At 43.6% G+C, this 22,591-nt stretch overlaps 1 protein-coding gene across 1 annotated transcript in view; it reads right to left on the bottom strand.

The window, feature by feature from the left end:
- Nucleotides 1-417: 417 nt before the first annotated feature.
- ATXN10 (ataxin 10) overlaps nucleotides 418-22,591 on the bottom strand; it is a 139,547-nt gene continuing 117,373 nt past the window's right edge. The window contains exons 11-12 of the mRNA XM_045552793.1: nucleotides 1,209-1,396; nucleotides 418-735 (exon numbers count right to left, since the gene is read on the bottom strand). Coding sequence (XP_045408749.1) covers nucleotides 733-735; nucleotides 1,209-1,396 — 191 coding nt within the window. The 3' untranslated portion in view covers nucleotides 418-732. The remainder of the gene's footprint in view (nucleotides 736-1,208; nucleotides 1,397-22,591) is intronic.

A 22,591-nucleotide genomic window follows, 5' to 3' on the forward strand; every position in this document is an offset into this window, starting at 1 on the left:
CTTCCCGCATTACCCAGGTGCGAAGGTGGGTAAGACGCAGCACTCGCCTTGGCATGGAATGGAGCTGTGATGTCTACTTCTGGGACAATTTGGAACAAGAAGAGTTAAACACTCACCCCCAAGTTCTCTCACCAGTCTCACTCCCCGCTACATTCCAAAGGGAGGGGGCTCCGTGACAACACAGCCCAGTACCCAAAATGAAGAGGGAGGGTTCTCGAATTAATTAACTGGAAATGAGTCTTGTCAATGTTTTGGAAAGGCAGAAGGGATGAAAAGAGATTGCTAGAATTAATCACAGTGAGAAACTACTTAAACGGCTGCCAGAGTTCAGAGAACCCAACGAGAAGAGGAAAATAAAAGGAGCGACACTGACTTGCCGTCTGAGGGACAAACAGAATCCAAGCAAACAGCCAAGTCTTTGCCAAAGAAGGGATGTGCCCTCAAAGAGGATTTATTATTTGCTGTCACAGTGAGTACGATCTATTTCTTAAATGCACATTCTACCAAGGGGAACAAAGGCAAACTAGACAGTTACATTTAAAGCAAAGAAACAAGAGAAAACCGAGGTGCTTTCACTTTTAGCTTATACACACTTAACTCTAGTACCTAAAAGATTCATATATTCCTGAATTTGTACTTATAAATCCTTAAACAGTTGCAAATCCACATACTGCAGAGATGAAAAATCCATGGAACAGATGCCAAGTATTCAGGTATGTGGATGGAGTTCATTCACTAAGAAGAAAAAAGAAACAAAATCACAGATATAACAAGTGTATTTACAAGAATCATCAGATGAAGGGGAAAGAAAAACCCCAATCATCCCAAATTAATATGGAGAAACCAGAAAGAACTAATTCATTATTATTCAAGGAATTTTCTGTTCTGTTATTCCAGTGAACATTAGCTATCTTTTAAAGAAAATCTAATTCCTGTGAGTAACTTACTTTCAGACCATGAATAAATTTTGTTTTTTATGTTTCTCCCCCACAATGAGTTTGAAATGTTCTCTTTAAAAAAAAATGGCAGCATAAAGGCTGAACAAAATATTGTTTGCAACTATATTTAGAGCTTTCTTTGGTAAACCATTTTTAGAGGGCAAAATTCTCCCATCCATGTATAAACCTCACCATGCCCACGGTAAGGAGCAAGTAGCCACAGCTTTCCCCAAACTGGCAGGGAAAGAGAGCTCACTGGAGGGTACTTACCGGCTGAGGTGTGTCACTAGTAGATTTCAGAATCAGCTTTTCACCCCTCTTTTCGACTTCAAAACCTATTTTTTTAAGTAGGGACGCATCTGCCAGGCCCTGGTCCTCCATGTTTGCAATAAAATCTTGGTTCTCGCTGTTGTCCTCCGTGAGGTTCCGGACAGCATACACCACCCACTGGGTCAGAACTGGAGCCAGAGTGAAGGAATCTGCTGACATACTGTTTTATAACTTCACAGGAGCACTACGCGAGAAGCAGTAGAGGGACGCAGAAACACTGAAAATCTTGAGGATGTATCTATGAATATGCTTCCAAAATGCCAACAAACTAAAAAGATGTAATACACGCATGTGCACATATGTGTATGTGACGTCTGGCCACCGGCACCCAGAGGAACTTACTCAGTACCTGTTGCATGAATGAGTGAGTTTTAGAGTGGCTAAACTGAAGTTTATGAACACAAAAACACGCACGCACACACTCCTTTGTTGCATGATTGTGATACCAAGTCACCGGGGAAAACATAAGAGGAACACTAAAGAATCAGTCACAGAGATGCCAGGCTGGAGTCTGACAGGAAAATCATCCTGTTTAATGAGAGCCCAGTTGTAAGTAAGAATCGTTTCCTAGAAGTCACCACGGCACATCCCCCTCTCAGCAGGCTAAAGATGGAGCGAGAAGGCCTCTGAAGGACTTGCGGAGTTTATTCTGAACACTTGGGCTCTCGAAGGCACCTGGCCCTCCTGCCTGGCTGTGCCAACACTCAGTGTCCCGCATGCCAGACTGAGACAACTCACGAGGACTGGGATGGCGTCACTGCATTACTGACTGAAGCATGCGACTCAGTCACCAGAGCTGTGTACACCTCACGCAAGCACTACATTGCTACCATATCCAGTTCTAAGAAGGACTGTACAAAAACTGCGGCAGGGACAGGTCTTTAGTGGTTGGATCCAGGGATATTTAAGAGACCACTGAGGCCTTGTCCCTACCGGCCTGGCACCCTGGTCCAGAAAGAACAACAAAGAACCTAGGGTGGAGTAAATACTTTTCCAAAGAAAGAGGCCTCCCTGCCCATGAGTAGATGGAGACCCCCAGAACAAGCCTTTGCCCAGGATGATCGGCAGGTGTTTCCCATTCCGGCACGTCTCAGGGGAAAAAAAAAAAAAAAAAAAAGGAAGAAAGAAAAGAGTAAAAAAAATGAACCTGTGCACCAAAGTCCGATGACTGAAACGTAGAAGCACAGGCAGCTGTACATTCAGGAGGTGTTTTCCAGGCTTTCAAAGGCTGCTCCATCCCAGTCCCTCCAATACACACCCAGTCGGCGGGCGATCCTCACCGCCCTGCCTGACTCCCCGGCCAGGCGCACTCTGCTTCCCTGCTCATGGCGTTCACCCCTGGCCTGCCCCTCGGGGCTCCACACACACACCAGGGGCTGTGCGTCTCGTATCTCTGGGGCCCTGGGGCTACACACAGACCTGGCACAAAGAAGGGCACCGACCAACGTCCGCTGAGTGGGCGGCCTGCGGGCCTCAGGAGGATCACCGTCGAAACCGCCTACGGGTGTAAGCGACAGGCCTTTTCTGCATGGCACAGAACGAGGCCTGTAATTAGTCATCCACCTCTGGTGGGGAAACGCTCTCATTTTGTCATTGATCCTGCCATCCTTTCACGCCAAAGTCAAGGTCCCCCATAAGGCTGTTTCTTTTCTGGAGCCAGAATCTGTGCAAATACTCAAAGGCATACAACCTAGATCTGAGTTCCTCCCTCTTTCCTACAATCACCGAACCCCAACCCTGTGCCAGTGTAGAAAATAAAAATAGCGGTCCCAGGTATCAAGCATTTCCAACATATTAGTGATTTTCTGAACAATGAACTATTTGCTACAACTAATTTCACACCCAGGATGACATTATCATTATACAAATTCATTTCTCACTTTTTATAGAAAAACAGGAGGCAGTGATTATGAGGAGAGCTGACTGAGGAGCAAGAAAAGGTACAAGACTGGAGAATTTTAGTTCGTGTGCATAATAACTCTCTAATGGCAAAACACTTTTTTCTTTCTGAACCTTCCTGGGTATTCACTTAAGTATAATTAAGAGTAGGAAAACTGAAATTCCCATGAATGCATTGGGGGCTCCTGAAATTGGGGGGCTGGTTGGCTCAGTCATCGAGGAATTGACGCCAGCACTGTCACTGCCAGTTGCAAACGCAGACTCTCTGAAGGAAGGCACTGTCACCAAACAGCCCCTGTCAACCTGTGCCAGTGTCCTTCCCTTGCAGGCTCGCTGGGCCTCGCCTCCTGTCCCCACACGCCTGTGGGTCCCTCAGCTGGGATGTGCTTCCTTCGCTGCTGCTGCCTTTCCCACAGGGCACACTCAGTCTTCAAGACTCAGCTAAGTGTCACCTCCTCCTGGAAGACTTTCCTCACTGTCCTACTACTTCCTGACACCAGCTTACGTTAGGGGGCCCACTGTGTGTTTCCCAAGCATTCTCTCTCCCCCTCCTTTGTTCCAGTTCTCACCACACTGCACTGCACTCCTCTCTCTGCGCATCTTTGAGCTCCTCAACGGCAAGACGCGTGTCTCATTCACTTCTGTGTCCCCAGCACTCAGTCTAGTCCCTGCCACAAAGTGGATGTTTAATACGCATTTATCGAAACTGTGTGAGCTGTGACTCTGTGCTTGCATTTCGGTCTGCCCCAACGCGCTGTGAGCTCGGAACGCGCAGCGGCGAGCGTGCCTCCCACTCGCCCCGGTGGGGCCGCGGCACTGCAGCGACCTGCACAGGCTGCGCTTTCCCGACGCTGGGCGTTGCGTGGTTTGAGAGATTAGACGAAAGTAAAGCAATATAAACGCAAGCCAGGCAAGGCAGCCAGACTGCGTGAATAGAAGGTCCATAACTACAGAATGCCTGGAGAAGTCCCACATGGGTGGAATGAAAGAGTGGATTTTAGCCATGTTCACCTTGGGGTGAGGGGCAACTTTGCTATTACATTTTGTGAAAATACTGCTATCATGATATTTTAATAGCAATTCACCCTTAAAATGTTTGGTGGCTAATTTCTGTCCACGATGCCCACTCCACACGCAAGGAACAGGCGCAGGGAAAACCGAGGCTGACAGGACAGGAGCCCCCGGATGAGGTCCCGCCCCAGCCCCCGGCGCGGGCACACATGCCGCCGCGGGACAAAATACGACCGTCGGATGCCACAGGGAGCACGCTCTTGGCACAGCCACCGAACCGAAGACCTGACAGAAGCGGCGCTGAAGCTCAAAGCAGAAGAGGCATTTCTGTCTTCTGAAAGTCGGGGTGGGGCGCGGGGAGGGAGCGCGGCTACAAGACCACTAGGAGTCAACTCCTTTCCAGTGCCTTGAAAATCAGAAATAACAAACAAATGAATAGCACAAACCCTAAAACTCTTCACTTCAAAGTATTATTTAACACTCTCACGTGTTATAAGGAAATTCGCCTTTCTTTCCCAAGGAGGACTTCACGAAGTTAGAACTCTCACTCTGCCACGCATTCTTCTAGGACGGACACGAGAAGTCTGCTCCACTCCCTAAGTGAGCACCAACATTTCGGGGTTTGTGTTGTCTATAAATCAAATACCACACAAGCCTCCTTTAATCTGTTCCTATTTCCAACGAGAACATTTTAGCACTACTATCTAGGGTTTTGGACTTAAGAATAATTACAAAATCAATTTTTTACAGTTGACCCTTTCACAAAATTTGAGTTGAAAAGAGAAACATTGTAAAATACAGCCCGAAGAACCGTGTCTAATCCGCAGCCCTGGGTCATGAATATGCATGACACTCCTTGTGAGAGTGCAGCTGCACAGACCGAGACAGTCTGAAGTGTCGCGAGAGAGATTAAAGCAAGTCTGAGTTAATATTCACACTGCCCTCTTGTTCCTCCTCTAAAGAGACACAGAGAAAGAAAGAGTGGGGGAGAAAATTAAACATCTTCTAAAGTCTCTAATCCCACCAACAACTAAAGTGCTTTATTGTATGCTTAGCTTTGGAAAGAGAGCTTCTAACGTTTCCATGGCTACTACAAATCGAGGGCGTGAGCTTGTTTGTTGCAAAACTGCCTTGAAAGAACCCTGCAATGAGCACTAGAGTGCAGACTCTGTAGGGCCGGCCAGCTCTTCTGCAGGGCACTGGTGTCCTGACCAGGCCACCAAGACCACAGTGGCGATAAAGCACCTTGCACAGCTGAGTTGCGGAGTCAGCAACAAACTGGGGCTCAGCCACTCATTACAGGGCCTTGTACCCCCATGGTGACAAGATGTTAGCAGGGGAAAAAAATGTAGGCTAGGAAATGACACAATACGGAAAAAAATCCATGACGAGGATATCGCTGACCGGCAGATTTACATGCCAAACTCAACTGTAAAATACAGTCAGACGGGTTGAAACGCTGAACCTGGAACTATCTGAGGAGAGAGTCCATCTCACGAAAGGCAACGCTTCCCCGCCCTCCACACCAGTGGCACTTCAAGGCCTGCAGGACGCTAAAACACAGGCCATGACCACAGGGACTTTGTCCTGCTCATCGCCCTGGGTCTAGAAGACTGCTGAGAACAGGGGGTGGCAAATTATGGCCTGTGTTTTTGTAGGACAGCAAACTAAAAATAGTTTTAATATATTTAAATGGTTGGGGGAAAAATTCAAAGAACAATACTTATTTGTGACACATGAAAATTACTTTAAATTCAGATTTCAGTATCTGTAAACAGAGTTCTGCTGGCACACAGCCACGCCCATCGCTCACTGGTGTCTGGGCTGCTTCTGGCTCCCGGCAGGGCTGGGGAGTTGCCTGGAGGCAGTGTGGCTGCAAAGCCAGAAAAGTTTGCCACGGGGCTCTTTACAGAAAAGGCTGGCCAACCCCTGGCCTAGAATATGGAAGGCACCAACAAATATTTGTTGGATGAATATATAAGTAAACTTTAAAAAAATTACCAGCATCCAAAAAAGATATATTATTTATATTAAAACAATTTAAATATGTTAAAAGGTTTATACTGACTTTTTAGGAGATACATATACTTTCTATATAATATCTACATTTTATTTTCGCTTCAAGGATATATGTTTAAAAATTTTTAGACAACAAACCCATGAAGGCAATAGATCTGTGTCCTGTCTGACTCTCCAAAGCGCACCATCTAGGAGGGCAGGGAGCACACACTAGACACGCTTTGCAACGCTGGCCTCTGAGAACAGCATGGTCTATACGGGGCAACCCTACACCATCAGGCTTTTACAATACTGTGTACTTATCCACCATGTTATAAAAAGATGTTGCTAAAGATGAGGATGCTTAATAAATACCTTGCCATATCTAAACGAGTATCTTCTCAGACCACGGTAAAATTGCAGAATTTTTTAGAGTGCAAAGTAGTAGTTCAGTTTTTAAATTGTTCTGAAAATGCTTTTACATTGCTAAAAACCTGAAGATCCGAAGGTGCCAATTTCTATCAGCCAAAGAAGAAAAACAGCCAGAGTGTGGCCCTGAAAAGGTGATCCTGCTGCGGAGGGACCCTGCCACACCCAGCACATGCCCCACCTGGCAGACCCGGGCCCTGCTCTCCAGGGCTCTCGCACTGAGATGGGAAAAAGGCACGTCCCCAAGTGCTGCGGGGCCCAGGGCTCTCACGGGGCTTGTGCTGCGGCAGACGTGCTCCCAGCTGGCGGGGGGGGCAGGAGGGGCGGGTGCGCATGCAGGGCAAGGGAGAGGGCGGGGCAGGGGGATGCACACAGACAAGGTGGGGGTCCTGGGCGGAGAAATGTATCTGAAAACACTGTTACTCTTCCCAAGTGCCACCAGGTTTCTGCACAGGTAAGTCCTCCTTGCTTTCACTGTAAAGTTCATTTGACTTCCGCCTTCATCTACTATAGTTCTCTTTTGTTCTCAACTCTCATGTACGTCACTCGGTTCTACCGCACCCTCTTCTCATGCAGAGAACTGCAGTGGAGTCTCCATCGTGCAGGTCCCTCACAGGCTGTCCTCGCACGGAGCTGGAGCCCAGCATGTGTGCAGCACCCACCACAAACCACCCGTTTGGCTCCCTCTTCCTTCTCCAAATTGTTGGTCTATCTGGTATCTAATTTCCCTCTGCGTGCTTGTATTTTAATATGAGGGAATATCTGTGCTTCAAGTGTTTCCGTACAGTGCTGTGTGTACTGTTCGGTTTTGCAGCCTGTTATGCCTTAACAGCATTTAAAAATAAACCAAAATCATGAGTGTGTGTACCCTCTAATTTACCAATTAATGGCTAATTGCTAATTATTGAAAGTAGTAAAAAAATACTAATAGAAAAATATAGGGAAACAAATAATTGCCAGGTTTGTAAATTATAGGTCACAAACTGAAGAATACAGAATGACACTGGCATTTAACATATGCTACCAGAAGGGGCAAAGCATTTCAGCCTTTACCAAGGGAAACACCGACTCAGGACCAGCACCATGCTGAGAGCCGAGGCTGCTTCTCTGGCCTCCAAGCCGCCAGTGAAACAGAACATTAGAGGAAGTGGCACAAAGGCCCCACAAGACACTGCTGAATTTTGACAGAACCACTTTACATACCCGTCGACTACAGCAATTTTACCTCTGTGCGTAACCCAAACCAGCACTTTCTTAAAGATTTTGAAATGAAAGCCACATTCACTGCCCTTGGTATACACAATGTACCTTCCATAAATTGACCTTTTACAGGGAGAGGTGAGATCCTCCTGGCTTCATGAGCCTCTTCTCTGAGCCTGACCCTCTCTCCACCGCACAGAACCCCCATGTCCTCTGCAGTATCATGGGGGCCTGGGCAACGCCCCCTGCCTGTCTGGGCACGTCCTCTCCGGCCATCACCAGTCCCAGATGTACAAAGCATGTGAACCCACGATGGGCAGAGCAGGCCGTGTGAGCCCATCCGCCTGGCAGTGAAGCCATGGTGAGATGACACTCCCTCGCTCCCCGCCAGACACGGTCATCACACGCTGCCCACTCCAAAAGCCTCTGTGGCCGAGTGAGGGCTGCGCTCGCAGGTACCTCACATTCACGGGGCTGGGTGGGGAAGGATCCTGTGGCACTGGAACTAATTTTGTACATGACATGCTCTGGAATCATTCTGCTACCACTTCAAAGCAGAGCGTGGCACGAAGCCATCACAGTCTGGCATCCCTGTCACACACAGGTTTCAGGGTCAGAAACCAATTCCACTTCTAACTCAAACCACACGAAAGGGTTTGAGCCACGAAGTAGTTCCATTTGTACTCGGGGCAGCGTCCCAATGTCACTTCTGATTCTCTAGAGGAGCCGCTGCATGCACCACGGTTGGCAGAGTGCGTGGCAAGTGGTGGCACCCAGCTAACAGGGCACAAATAACTGCCCTGGAGCCTGGGAGGTGAGGGGGAAGGGGACCGTACCTTTCTCATGCCACTTCTCCCTCTCCATTGTCACCGCGTACTTTCTCTGCACCACGTGCTGAGTCCTATCGAGCTGCAGTTGTAGCTCCTGGCACAGACAGCAGCAGTGCTTTAGATGTGTGCCCCTCGGGGCCTGGCTCCGGTCTACTTCTGAGGGGTGACTCCCCAGTTCTGTCAGGTCTGGGCTGTGGGTGAGGTGCTACTTATAATAAATGCATGCGGGTACACGGCCCTGTATGCTGTCAGTCTTCACGTGGCAGGGGATGGTTTCAGGGGAAAGCATTCCGGGGACAATAAGCTTCTGAAGAAAACTGTGTCCAGGGCCTCCGTGCACACCCAGGGTCACGGCCAGTGGTGTCCTGACGACAGGGACTTGAGCGGAAACACGAGCAAGCGCCTGCCTCACCTGCCAGGTAAAGAGGAAGCTTATCCGGCGCCAAGTACCCTTTGGGATCAAGGAGTCAGCAGGCGACAAGCCGGCTCAGCTGCGTTTCCGCTAACAGAGCACACCGCCTCTCCCAGCGTCAGCAGGGCTTTGCAGATCTAAGTGTCCCTCACATAAGCCAAAATTGAAAACGGGATTGTCAGTTTACCTGCATAAAATACCACCACCAGTAAAACTAATAATAAAAATAAAAGCAGCAGTTGTCACATCCCGACACACAGTACGTATCAGGGGCTGTTCTAAGCACCTACGCAAAGTATTCAATCCTCACACAAACTCTACGTGTTCCATGTAAGCTCTTTCAGTGGGTTCTCGTAGTGTTAGAATGCAATGCGAACTCATCCCTGTAGCCTAAAAATCCCTGAAAGGTCTGGCCTCAGCCCACCTCTGCCTCACTGCAGACCACTCTCCCTCACTCATCTACCCCAGCCATACAGATTTTCTCTCATCCCTTTGTCCATCTCGAGGCCTTTGGGTGGTCTGTTGTCCTGGGTTCCATGTCACAGTCCTCATTGTAAGGATAAGAAAACTAAGACACACAGAGGCCAGGGAACTTGCCCAAGGTCACACATCTTGAAGTGGCCAGCCAGGTTTGGGCACAGGCAGCCTGGCTCCAGCATCTGCTCTCTAACCACGACCCCACACTGCCGCCAAGCACTCTCCACGGACCACAGCCAGTCAAGAGCGACTCTGGAGGCCAGCGGGGCAGTTCCTCTCCCCAGTCATCCTCTCTGTGAGCTTCTGGGCTAGGCCTCCAAGCCAACAAAAGGCACAGGATGTTTTGTGATACCTGAAATACGTCCTTTTCTCTTCAGAGACATCCCAAACGATAAAACAAACTTACAGATACCCGTTAGAGTGACTATCTCTGCAAAGTACCTCTAGAACGAGCTAATAAACAGTTCAAAATGAAATGAAAACTTGGAGTCAAAAAAGTAAACCCACCTAAATTATAGGACATTAGGGTTGGTCTAGCACCAGTGATATTTCAAAATTAATAAAAAATGGCCAAGGGTCAAAAATAGTTCTAAGGTACAAAGGATTAAATGCAGAACATCAACAGTGTGGAGGTTCTGGCAGGCTTTGGACTACACAAGACACAGCAGGCACCCGAGAGTCAGGGAGCGTTCTCACTGCACATGCTAGGCGACTGAGCACCTGGCACTACTGTCCTTGACCCAAAAGTCACTCTGCTCTACGGGTCACAGTGGCCATCCTGACTTGCCTCTTCACCCCACCCCCTTCCTCTCCCAGCAGCTCCCAGGAAGTCAGTATCAAGAGCAGGGTAAGCCTGCAGGTTTGAACGGCTCAGACATGCAGGTAATGTGTGTTTCCCAGGACTCTCCACTATGGTACAAAGAAAACACAGGAGAGGTACTTCTCATGTGGCGCTGTCTGCTTCCACTTCTATAAGGAACGTGTAACTGACTTCTTTCAACATAGAGACCTATAATCCTAGCTTATCCGCACCAGGGGAGGAGCACTACTGTATCCATCTTAAAGTCAGGACAATCTCCAGCAGAACTTTATAATCTGTGAATAACTTCAACATTAATTAGAAATAAAAACTAGTAATACTTTATAGACTATTTAAATATCAAGCTGGTCATGGTGGTGACATTAAGTTCTAAAACTCTTCCTTGACATATATCTCTTTAGAATTTCTAAAGTAAAGGATGTTTCACTTTTGGGGGAAAATTCATTCAATTACAAAAACTTAATACTTTAACAGTTTTTCTCTTCTCTATAAATAACATGCCTCGTGATATTTATATTGGAATTAGAGCAAAGGTCTTAGATATAAACAAAAACTCATACAGTTAATCATGTATCTGAATGTCTCGCAAGAATTTAATCACATCTGCACATTCATTTAACAACCATGAAGGTAACATGCTCAATACCGGTACAACAATGAACAAGACGGTCAAGGTCCCTACCCTTGGGGCGTTTGCATTCCAGTGCAGAGGCCGGCCCCAAACCAAAAGCAAAACCTGTTGAGGGCAATGCGATAAAGCCAAGTCCAAGAGGACAATGCCTTGGAGAAGGGTGGTTAGAGAAGACTTCTCCCAGGAACTACACTGGGGCTGAAACCCAAAGGACAGAAAGAAACCAGTCCCTGGAGAGCTGGGGCCGATGACTGCAGACAGGACAACAGACCACCCAAAGGCCTCGAGATGGGCAAAGGGATGAGAGAAAATCTGTATGGCTGGGGTAGATGAGTGAGGGAGAGTGGTCTGCAGTGAGGCAGAGGTGGGCTGAGGCCAGACCTTTCAGGGATTTTTAGGCTACAGGGATGAGTTCGCATTGCATTCTAACACTACGAGAACCCACTGAAAGAGCTTACATAGAAAAGTCAGGAGTCCGTAACGGCAAGAACAAGATTTTGGAATAAGACAGACGTGGGTTTAATTCCAGCTCTGCCATTTCACTAGCTGCATGGCTTTGGGCACTCACACAACTTCACCAAGGCAGTTATTCCACTTGTAAACTCAGACAGGTCACAGGTTAGGATGACATGGCACACAGCACATCCGGTGCACCCAAGAGCCAGGGTGTGGTCCAGCTCCAGCACAGTCAAAATTTTGACCACTCTAAGTAGCTCTTCTAAGGAGGCTGACATAGCAAGTCTTTTTGTGACTGGCTTATTTCACTAAGCATAATGTTCATCAGTGTTGTAGCATGTGTCAGAATTTTCTTCATTTTTAGAGCTGAGTAGTATTTCAGTGTACAGTTAAGACCACATTTGTCTACCCATTCATGCTTTGACGGACACTTGAGTGGCTTCCACAGCTTAACTACCGTGAGTAATGCTGCTATGAACACAAATAGACAAACATCTTGCTGAGACCCTGCTTTCCATTCTTTGGGGTATATATGCAGAAGTGTTAATTGCTAAATCATATAGTAATTCCATTTTTAACTTCTTGAGAATTACCAAACTGTTTCCCACAACAGCTGCACAATTTTGCCTTCCCATTAGCAGTGCACGGGAGTTTCAATTTCTCCATATCCTAGCCAAGACTTGTTACTTTGTTTTTTTGATAGTAGCCATCCTAACGGATGTGAAATGGTACGTCATTGTAGTTTGATTTGCATTTTCCTCATGATTAATGATGTTTAGCATCTTTTCACATGTTTATTGGCCATTTATACATCTTCTTTGGAGAAATGTCTGTTCAGTCCTTTACCCATTTTAAAATCAGGTTGTTTTATTGTTGATGAGTTTTAGGAGTTCACAATATATTCTGAATATTAATTCCTTATCAAATAAGTGATTTGCAATATTTTCTCCCATTCTTTGGATTGCCTTTTTGCTCTATTGATAGTGTCTTTTGATGCACAAAATTTAAGAATTTTCATTCAGCCAATTTATTTCTTTTATTGCCTGTGCCTTTGGTGTCACATTCAAATCTCTGACAAATCCAATGTCATGAAGTTTCTCCCGTTTTCTTCTGAGAGCCTACATTTGGTCTTTGATCATTTTGAGTTGATTTTTCTATATGACGTAAGGTAAGGGTCCAGATCCAGTTTCTGAGTGTAGATATACAGCTTCTCTAGCACCATCTGTTGAAGATGGTCCTTTCCCACTGAATGGTGTTGGCACCCTTGAAAAAATCATTTCACCACATTCGTGAAGTTTCTTTCTGGGTTCTCTATTCTATTTCATTGGACTATATATCTGTCTTTATGCCATTACCACAGTGTTTTGATTACCGTAGCTCTGAAGTTAGTTTTGAAATCAATGAGTCCTCCAGCTCTGTTCTTTTTATTTTGTAATGCTCAATGTTTATTTTTTAAATTTATTTTTTTATTTGTATGTATCCATAGGTTACAGAGTCCAATTCTGCCACATTGACATATTGCACTGCAGTGAAGTCACAACCTTCAGCGCATCCATCACTGGAGCAACACACACCAAGCACCCTCCCATTCTCCTCTTCCTTCCAATCCTCCCACCTCTCCAGGTCTCCACTGTCCATCATTCCACACTCTGCTTCCATGTGTACACATTATTTACCTCCCACTTATAAGTGAGAACATACAGAGTTTGTCTTTCCGTGTCTGTTTTGGCCATTCGATGTCCCTTAAGGCTTGATATGAATTTTAGAATGGGTTTTTCTATGTCTGCAAAAACCACCACTGGGAGGTTGACATGGGTTGCATACCATCTACAGATCACTTTGGGTAGTACTGACTCTTAATACTGTCTTATCCGTGAACATGGACTGTGTTTCCATTTATTTATGTCTTCTTTAATGTCTTTCAGCAATATTTTGTAGTTTTCATTCTGTAAGTCTTTCACTTTCTTAAGTCAGTTAATTCCTAGGTATTTTATTCTTTTTGATACTATCACAAATGGAATTGTTTTTATGATTTCCATTTCAGATTGTTCACTATTAGCATCTGGAATGCAACTGATTTTTGTGTGTTGCTGAATTCATTTGTTAGAAATATTAGTTCCAGCAGTTTTTTGTTATTGTGGCATCTTTAAGGTTTTCTACATATAAGACACATCTGCGAACAGTGGTAATTTTACTCCTTACTTCCCAATTTGGATGCCTTTTCTTTTTCTTGCCTAATTGGTTTGGCTAGAACTTCCAGTACTAAACTGAATAGAAGTGGTGAAACCTGGCATCCTTGCCTTGCTCCTGACCTTAGAGGAAAAGCTTTCAGTCTTTCACAATTGAGCATGATTTTGCTGTTGATTTTTCATATATGGCATTTATTATGTTGAGGTAATTTCACTCTATTTCTAGGTTGTTTGCCATTTTTATCATGAAAAGTGTTGAGTTTTGTCAAATGCTTTTTCTGCATCAACTGATTTTTTTCCTTCATTCTATTAATGTGGTGTATTACAGAAAGCACTTTCAGTATGTTGAACCATCCTTGCATTCCAGGAATAAATCCTCCTTGCTTATGGTGTATAATGCTGCTACATTTAATATGCTGCTGAATTCATTTTGCTAATACTTTGTTGAGAATTTCTGCATCAATGTTCATAATGAACAATGGCCTATAGTTTACTTTTCTGGTTGTGTCTATGTATGGCTTTCCTATCAGGGTAATGCTGGTCTCATAGAATGAGTTAACAAGTGGTCCTTACTCTTCAATTTTTTGAAAAAGTCTGAGAAGGATTGGTATTAGTTCTCTTCTAAATGGCTGGTAGAATTCACCAGTGAAGCCATCAGGCTCAGGGGTTTTCTTTGTTAGAAGATTTTGATCAGTGACTCGATCTCCTTACTAGTTACAGGTCTATTCAGATTTTCTATTTCTTTGTGATTTAGTCTTGGTAGTTTTTGAGTTTCTAGGAATTTGTCCACTTCATCTAGGTTATCCAGTATGTTGGTGTACAATTGTTCATAATCCTCTCTTATCCTTTTTATTTCTGTAGAATCAGTACTAATGTCCCCACTTATATTTCTGACTTTAGTAATTTGAGTCTTCTTGTTTATTAGCCCATCTAGCCAATAACTGGTCAATTTATGTTGATCTTTTAAAAGAACCAACCTTTGGTTCCATAATTTTCTCTATTGTTTTCTATTCCCTAGTTTGTTATGTCTCTGCTCCAATCTTTATTATTATCTTCCTTCTGCTAGCTTTGGGTTTAGTTTGTTCTTTTTCCAGTTCCTTGAGATTTTTATTTAATGTAAGCATCTATAGCTATAAACTTCCCCCTTAATACTTTTGCTGTGTTCCGTAAGTTTTGATATGTGGTGTTTTCATTTTCATTAGTCTCTAAGTATTTTTAAATTTCCCTCATTTCTTCTTCTTCAATCTATTAGTTAAGAATATGTTCTTTGGCCGGGCGCAGTGGCTCATGCCTGTAATCCTAGCACTCTGGGAGGCCGAGGCGGGTGGATCGCTCAAGGTCAGGAGTTCAAGACCAGCCTGAGCAAGAGCGAGACCCCGTCTCTACTAAAAATAGAAACAAATTAGCTGGCCAACTAAAATATATATATATATATATATATATATATATAAAATTAGCTGGGCATGGTGGCGCATGTCTGTAGTCCCAGCTACTCAGGAGGCTGAGGCAGTAGGATCGCTTAAGCCCAGGAGTTTGAGGTTGCTGTGAGCTAGGCTGATGCCATAGCACTCACTCTAGCCTAGGCAACTAAGCAAGACTGTGTCTCAAAAAAAAAAATAAATAAATAAATAAAAAGAACATGTTCTTTAATTTCCACAAATTTGTGAATTTTCCAGTTTTACTTCTGTTTTTCATTTCTGACTTCATCCCATTGTGGTTAGAGAAGACACTTAGTATGACATCTATCTTTTAAAATCTACTGAGACTTCATCTGTGGCCTAACACATGGTCCATACTAGAAAATGTTCCATGGGCACTTGAGAAGAATGTGTATGCTGTTGTTGGGTAGAGTGTTTTAAATGTGCCTGTTAGATCTAATAGGTTCATTGTGTTAAGTCCTCTGTTTCCTTATATTCTGTCTGGCTTTTCTATCCATTATTGAGAGGAGAGTACTGAAGTCTCCAACTATTATTATAGAACTGCTATTTCTTCCTTCAGTTTTGTCAGTTTTTGCTTCATATATTTTGGTCTGTTATTGGTCTGTGTAAATATATTTGCTATATCTTCTTGCTGTACTGAACCCTTTATTAATATATAACGTCCTTTTTTGTGTCTTGTAAACTTTTTTGATATAAAGTCTATTTTGTAAGATATTAGCCACCTTTTCTCTCTTTTGCTTACTATTTGCTTGTTCTATCTTTTCCATCCTTTCATTTTCAACCTATTTGTGCCTTTGGATCCAAACTGAGTTTCTTGTAGACAGGATGTAATTGGACCATGTGTTTTTATCCACTGTACTAATCTCTCTTATTACAGAGTTTAATCCATATATATACATACATGTATTTATTTATTTGAGACAGGCTCTAGTTCTGTTGCTTGGCTAGAGTGCAGTGGCATCACCATAGCTCACAGCAACCTCAAACTCCTGGGCTCAAGTGATCCTCCTGCCTCAGCCTCCTGAGTAGCTGGAACTACAGGGGCACACCACTACTCTTGGCTAATTTTTTCCCCCATTTTTTTGTAGAGACAGGTCTCACTCTTGCTTAGGTGTCTCAAATTCCTTGCCTCAAGCTATCCTTCTGTCTTAGCCTTCCGGAAGTGCTAGGATTACAATTGTGAGGCACCTGGTGGGAGGGCCCATTTACGTTTAAAGTAATTACTGATAAGAAAGGATTTACTTATGTCATTTTGCTATTTGTTTTCTGTATGCCTCATAGCTTTTTTTGACCCTCATTTCTTGCATTACTATCTTCTTCTGTGTTGACTTTTTATAGTAAAATGTTTTAAATTAGTTTTGTGTATACACTATAGTTTTTTGCATGTGTGTGGTTATAACGGGGATTGCATTTAATATCCCAAAGTTATAACTCTAATTCAAATTTACACCAGTTTAACTTCAATAACATATAAAAACTCTGACCCTTTACAGTTCTGTCCCCCATCCCTTTTGGTTGTGTCACAATATTATATTCTTACACACTGAGTGCCCCTAAAACATAAACTAGTAATTCTTTTAAATGCATTAGTCTCTTAAATTATGTAAAATGCAAAATGTAGAGTTACAAATTAGCTTGTACAATTGCTCAGGTATTTATATTATGTATTTGTATTTATTGATATTTTTATTTCTTCACATAGCTTCAATTTATTACCCAGTGTCCTCTCATTTCACCTTGCAGTGTTATTTTGAGGATTTCTTGCAGGGCAAGTCAGGTCTAGTGGTAACAAACTCCATCAGCTGTTGTTTATACGGGAATGCCTTAATTTGTCCCTCACATTTGAAGGACAGTTTGGACAAAGCATTCTTAGTTGACAGTTTTTTCTTTTAGCACTTTGAACATTATCAGTCCACTGCCTTCTGGCCTCCAAAATTTCTGATGAGAAATCTGCTGATAATCTTATTGATGATCCTTTGTATGTGATGGCTTGTCTTTTGCTGTTTTCAAGATTCTCTTTGTCTTTCAAGCCTCTGATTATGTGTAATGGTGTGGGTCTCTCTGAGTTCATCTTACTTGGAGTTCACTGAGCTTCCTGGATGTTTATACTCACGTCTGTCACCAAATTTGGGAAGTTTTCAGCCGTTATTTCTTCACTCACCCTGCCACTTTCTATCTCTTTTCTTCCTGGTCTGGTCTCCCGCGATGCATAGGTTGGTCAGCTTGATGGTATCTCACATATCCCCAAGGCTCTGTTCAGTTTTCTTCAAATACTCTTTCTTTCTGTTCCTCAGACTCAAGAATTTCCATTGCCCTATCTTAAAGCTCACTGATTCTTCTGTCTGCTCAGATCTGTCTTTGAATCTCTCTAGTAAATTTATTTCAGGTATTATACTTTTTTGCTCCAGAATTTCTCTTTGATTTGTTTTTAGATTTTCTGTCTTTTCAGTAATACTTCATTTTTTCCATATATGGTTTTCTTGATTTTCTACACGTTCCTTTAGTTCTCGGCGCATCTTTAAGATACTTGCTTTAAAGTCTTAGTATTGTAGATACCCCAATCAGGTCTTTTCCAAAAACAGTTTCTGTTTATTTATTTATTTTTTCCTTTGAATGGGCCGTGCTTTCCTGTTTCTTTGAATGCCTTGATTTTTCTGTAGAAAACTGGAAACTTCAATCTAATAATGTGGTAACTCTGGAATTCAGATTCTAAGCCCTTCCCCACTATTTGCTGTTTTTGTTTATTATTTCCTGGATTGTTGTGTGCCATCTCTGCACCAAGGATCCGTCTGATGTGTAAACTTTGGATCTTCTCAGGTCTTTTCTGAGCCTGTACCTTTCTCTGGGCATCCACAGTCACTTTCTAATTTTCCCTTTATATGTAGTTTCTGAATATCCTAGTCTTTAATGTCCGGCTCCCAAAAGGGGATAAAGAGAAAAATAAACGAGATGGGCAGGATGCTGGCCCTTTACATTCCCAGGAGGTCACTTCAGCCAGAGGTGGAAGGAGTGCAGCAATGGGGGCAAGTGCAACAACCACAGCCTCCACCCCTTTGCATGCACCTCCGTGATCAAAAGCTGGAACCAATGATCAGGGCATAGATTCCACATGTCTGGAGGACAGGGTCCTTCGTGCTCACCCTACCTGGCTCCCACAAACTATTTATGGGATGCTCTAGGAAGACGTGTATAGCTGTCTGCCACAGGGCTGGGGATGGGGGATGGTTAGCTGCTACTGTACAAAGAGCTAAAATTGACCAAATTAACTGCACTTTACCATTCAAGCTTCCCCTCAAAGTTACAATCCTTTAATAACATCCAGAGTTCCAAAATGGTTATATCAAGACAGATCCAATACAATTGTTGTTAGTGAGAAGACAGATTCTTGGTGCTTCTTCCTCTACCACCTTCCCTGAATCCTCTCCCACACAGATCTGTTATTACTGTTACAAGGTATTTACCTTGAGGTCAACAAAGATAGGCTATGGATTTGGGGTTTCAGAAAAAGCTGTATCATATCACCTCTGTCCATAGATTAACCCCCCCACCTGCCAATCCAGTTATCAACACCAATTTGTTTTGTAGCTGCCCCCTTACCACCCACGGATAGGTGACATGTTTAATGTATCACGTAAGTCACTATTACCAACTAGCATCTGATGCCACATGTAGATCTCATTCAATATGACATGATTCCTTAGAGTTTCCTCATTTTCCTTTTACCAATTTTCAGCTAAGGGACAGAAAGGAAAGGCAATCGCTATGGAGGGAGCAGGACGGTGTACATGTAAATATCCATCTGTTTACTCAGTATCGATTCAGTGCCCTGACGTGAAAGGACTGATGCGACAGCAAACCACGTAGACGTGGTCCCAACCTTCATGGAACATTTGAAAGAGAGACATAAACACATGATTACAAATGCTGTAAGTTACAGGATAAGCTGGAACAATAAAACGGGGGCCTTATTTGAGTTGGAATCATGGAAGATTTCTCTTAAATAACATTTAAATCAAACTCAAAGCCCGAGCAGAAGCTGACCATGTGTAGAAAGCGGGGGAACTCCAGTCAGAGGAGTATGTACAAGCTGGGGGTCAGGTTGGGAGCCCGGAGAAGAGGGAGGCCAGTGACCTGAAGGGGAAAACAGGAAGGGCTAACACTCAGCAGGACACAGCATGGGGAAGGCAAAGGAAGAAAACTTAATGCATACCCACTCTGTGCCAAGGACTACCAAAAAAAGAAAAAAGAGGCAAATTAGATGTGGTTTGCCTCAGGGAGCTCACAAAAAAGTACAAGTGACAGACCCTGTGATGAGGTGCTGGGGGCAACAAAGCCCCCCCAGCAAGCCAAGTGCTTGCCCCCAAGCCTGACATGTGGTGTGCCTACCCCCATCACACTGAAGCCTCCATGAGAGCAGAGATGGGGTCTCTTTTGGTCACCACTGTATCCTCAGCAGCTACAACATACACAGCACATGACATACCAGGTGATAAATACCTGAATGGATGAATGAAGGGAATGATAAAGACCCCAGCAAGTGGAATCCAGCAACACAGAACAAGGCTCATAGCTGAAAGGTTGATTAATGTTTGATATTCGCTCTACCAGATAATCAGATTACAAAGTCACAGTAATTAAAATAGCACAGTATCAGTGCAGGGACAGAGAAAAGATCAGCACACTGAATAGGGAACAGGAAGCCAGAAAGAGAACCACACCTGCAGGACAATGATTTATGACAAGGTGGCCCTGCAGATTTGTGAGTAGAAGGAACGGTTCTTAAATATTGGGTCAACCGTATAACCACAGAGGGAAATAAAAAAAAAAAAAAAAAAAAAACACTCGAGCCCCTACTGTATACTATAAATAAGAAGTAAATTCTGATAGATCATAGATCTAAGTGGGAAAGGCAAACCTGCAAAGCTTTTAAATGGAAATACAGAAGAATACTTTTTTATGACCTCAAGGTCTTCTGTAAGACACAAAACCCACTAGCCACAGAGGGAACGACTGATAAATCTGATGTTAAAATTAAGAACTTTTATTCATTAAAACACTATGTAAAACTGTTTTATAGTGTCAGAAGTCAAGTGTGGGGATTGACACTGAGGGAGAGGAGGCACAAATGAACCTTCTAGGGAGACGAGAATGTTCTGTATTTTCAATCTGGGTAATGGTTTCATGGACGTATGCATATGCATATGTTGAAATGTACTTAAAATTTTTACACTTTACTATATGTAAGTTATAACTCAATGTAATAATAATAAAAAGATACCATAAGGATCAGACAACCTGTGATAAAAAAAAAAATACCATAAGGAAAGTAAAAACAAGCCACAGGATGCGAGAGACTGTTTCAACATGTACAACCGAACAACTTTTATCCTGAATATAGAAAAAGTTATTAAGAACCAGCTTAAAAAAATGGAAAACTCAACATAAATATAGGGAAAAATCTGAACAGATTCTTCTCATGACACAGAAAATCCAAATGGTCAAAAACCACACAAATGTGTTTATTAATAGAGAAATTCAAATAAAACATGACATATACTCATCAGAACGGCAAAAGCTAAAACGTCTGACTGCATCAAGTGTTGGCAAGAACGTAGAGTGAACTTTCATATACTGCTGATGGAAAATGGGTGCAACCACTGAAGATATATACACCCTAAACCCTAGAAATCCCATGCCTAGAAAAACACTCACGCATGTGTGTACCAGGATAAAGCACTGTACCAAAATGTTCATAACAGTAATAACTGTCATAGCCCCAAAGTGGAAATAAGCCAAATGTCCACCAATAGAATGAAAACATAGTGTAAAATTTTCTTGCAATGAACTACTATACAGCAGCCTACACACAACAACTTGGGTGAGTCTCACAATCATGAATTTGAATGACAGGAAGCAAAAGAATACAGGCCATGACCCCAGTTGTATGAATTTCAAAGACGGCCACGCTAACAGCCACAGTGCGGGCACACACTGAGCTGATGCTGGGGACGGGTAGGGAAGCCCTGGTGCGGCCACGCTGTGAAGGACTGGACAGACTCCTCGGGAGGGGCTGGCAGTGTTTATACTTCTTGACCTGGATGTTGGTACATGGATGTTTGCTTTTTAATTATTTGCCAAGTGTGTGTGTGTATATATATGCTTCACTTTTCAGCATGCACACTCTATTTCAAAATAAATACAAGTTATAAAAAATCAGGATGATGACTGAACTGAGATCTGAAATGTGAGGGGGATTTGCCAAATGCCATTTACAGGTTCCACCAGGCACAGAGTCCTAAGAAATAAAATACTGCCTCCCATTCTCCAAAACTTTCCTTAATTCTGTGGGTTCCACTGTCACAGTGATTCACAAATGTCACCCAAGATGTGCAGCACCTCCCCAGCTCCGCACCTGACTTGCTGTGAGGTCTTTTTGCTGCACCAGAAACTCAAAAGGGGGAGGAGGCAGGGACTTTCACCATCATTTTCTTCTTGAAGACCCATCAGGATTCCCTGGTGCTTCCTAACTATGTCCAGAGGAAACACCTGAACAAGATCTGCGCTAGTTTCTAAAAGTGCTTTAGGACAGAAACACAAAGACAGTAGTTTTCATTATGAAATTTTGGTTTCTCTCAAAAACTAGGAAAATGTTTTGATTCTTTTGTGGTTTCTCCTATCTTTAGCCAGAAAGCACAGATCTCCACGTGAATTTGACAAAGCCATCATTCTGTGAGCTTCTGTGAGAATGTAAAATTAGGACACTTTCCAAAGATGAGGACTCTCTCGTAAAAGTAAAGCTCACCATACCCGTGAGAAGAATCTCAAGTGCAAGGCTGGATCCTGGTATAAACGCGATCCACCTTCTATTTTTGCTTTTGCTGGCTTCCGTCCGCCAACGAGGCTCTCTCACAGCACAGGGCATGCTTGCAGCTGTCCTCAGTTAACTGAAGAAAAGGTCTGTCCACTCCCCAAACAGTCTTTCCCGGCAGCTCACAAAACCCAGCTGCCATTGTTGGGATGGGAGCGGGCCAATTTCTCAGCCACCTCCGCGGCTTGCAAGCCACAATGGCAACGCCAGCAGCCAGGGAGGCAGGGAGTGGACTGTCTCTGCCTCAGAGATTTTCGGACCAAAGAAGGGTAAGAGTTGAAAAGTTGAGCACGTCTGAAAGTTAGTGGTGATTTCTCTCTCCAACTAGACTGTGATCAGGGGTTGCATCTTCTTTAGCTCAGTGGCTTCAGGGCTTAGCACACCAACAAGGAACTAACGAGTACCCCAGAGACCTTCCTTCATAGACTCCTTCACTGAATCAAACAGGCCCAATAGATTTTTTTTGAACATATTGGTCCTAGAAAAATAACTGGTATGGAGAATGCAACACCTCCTGCTAAGAATGATGATCTCAAAATAAAACAGCCAGGAGTTACTATTCAACAATGCTGAATGTTTGTGGCAGACTAATGTTTGGCCAGCCAACTTGGTCACTGCTAAATTTGACTAAGGTCATTTTAGGCAAAAATCCTGACAGTTAAGC

Source organism: Lemur catta, chromosome 6 (assembly GCF_020740605.2).
Source record: "Lemur catta isolate mLemCat1 chromosome 6, mLemCat1.pri, whole genome shotgun sequence".
NCBI lineage: Eukaryota > Metazoa > Chordata > Mammalia > Primates > Lemuridae > Lemur > Lemur catta.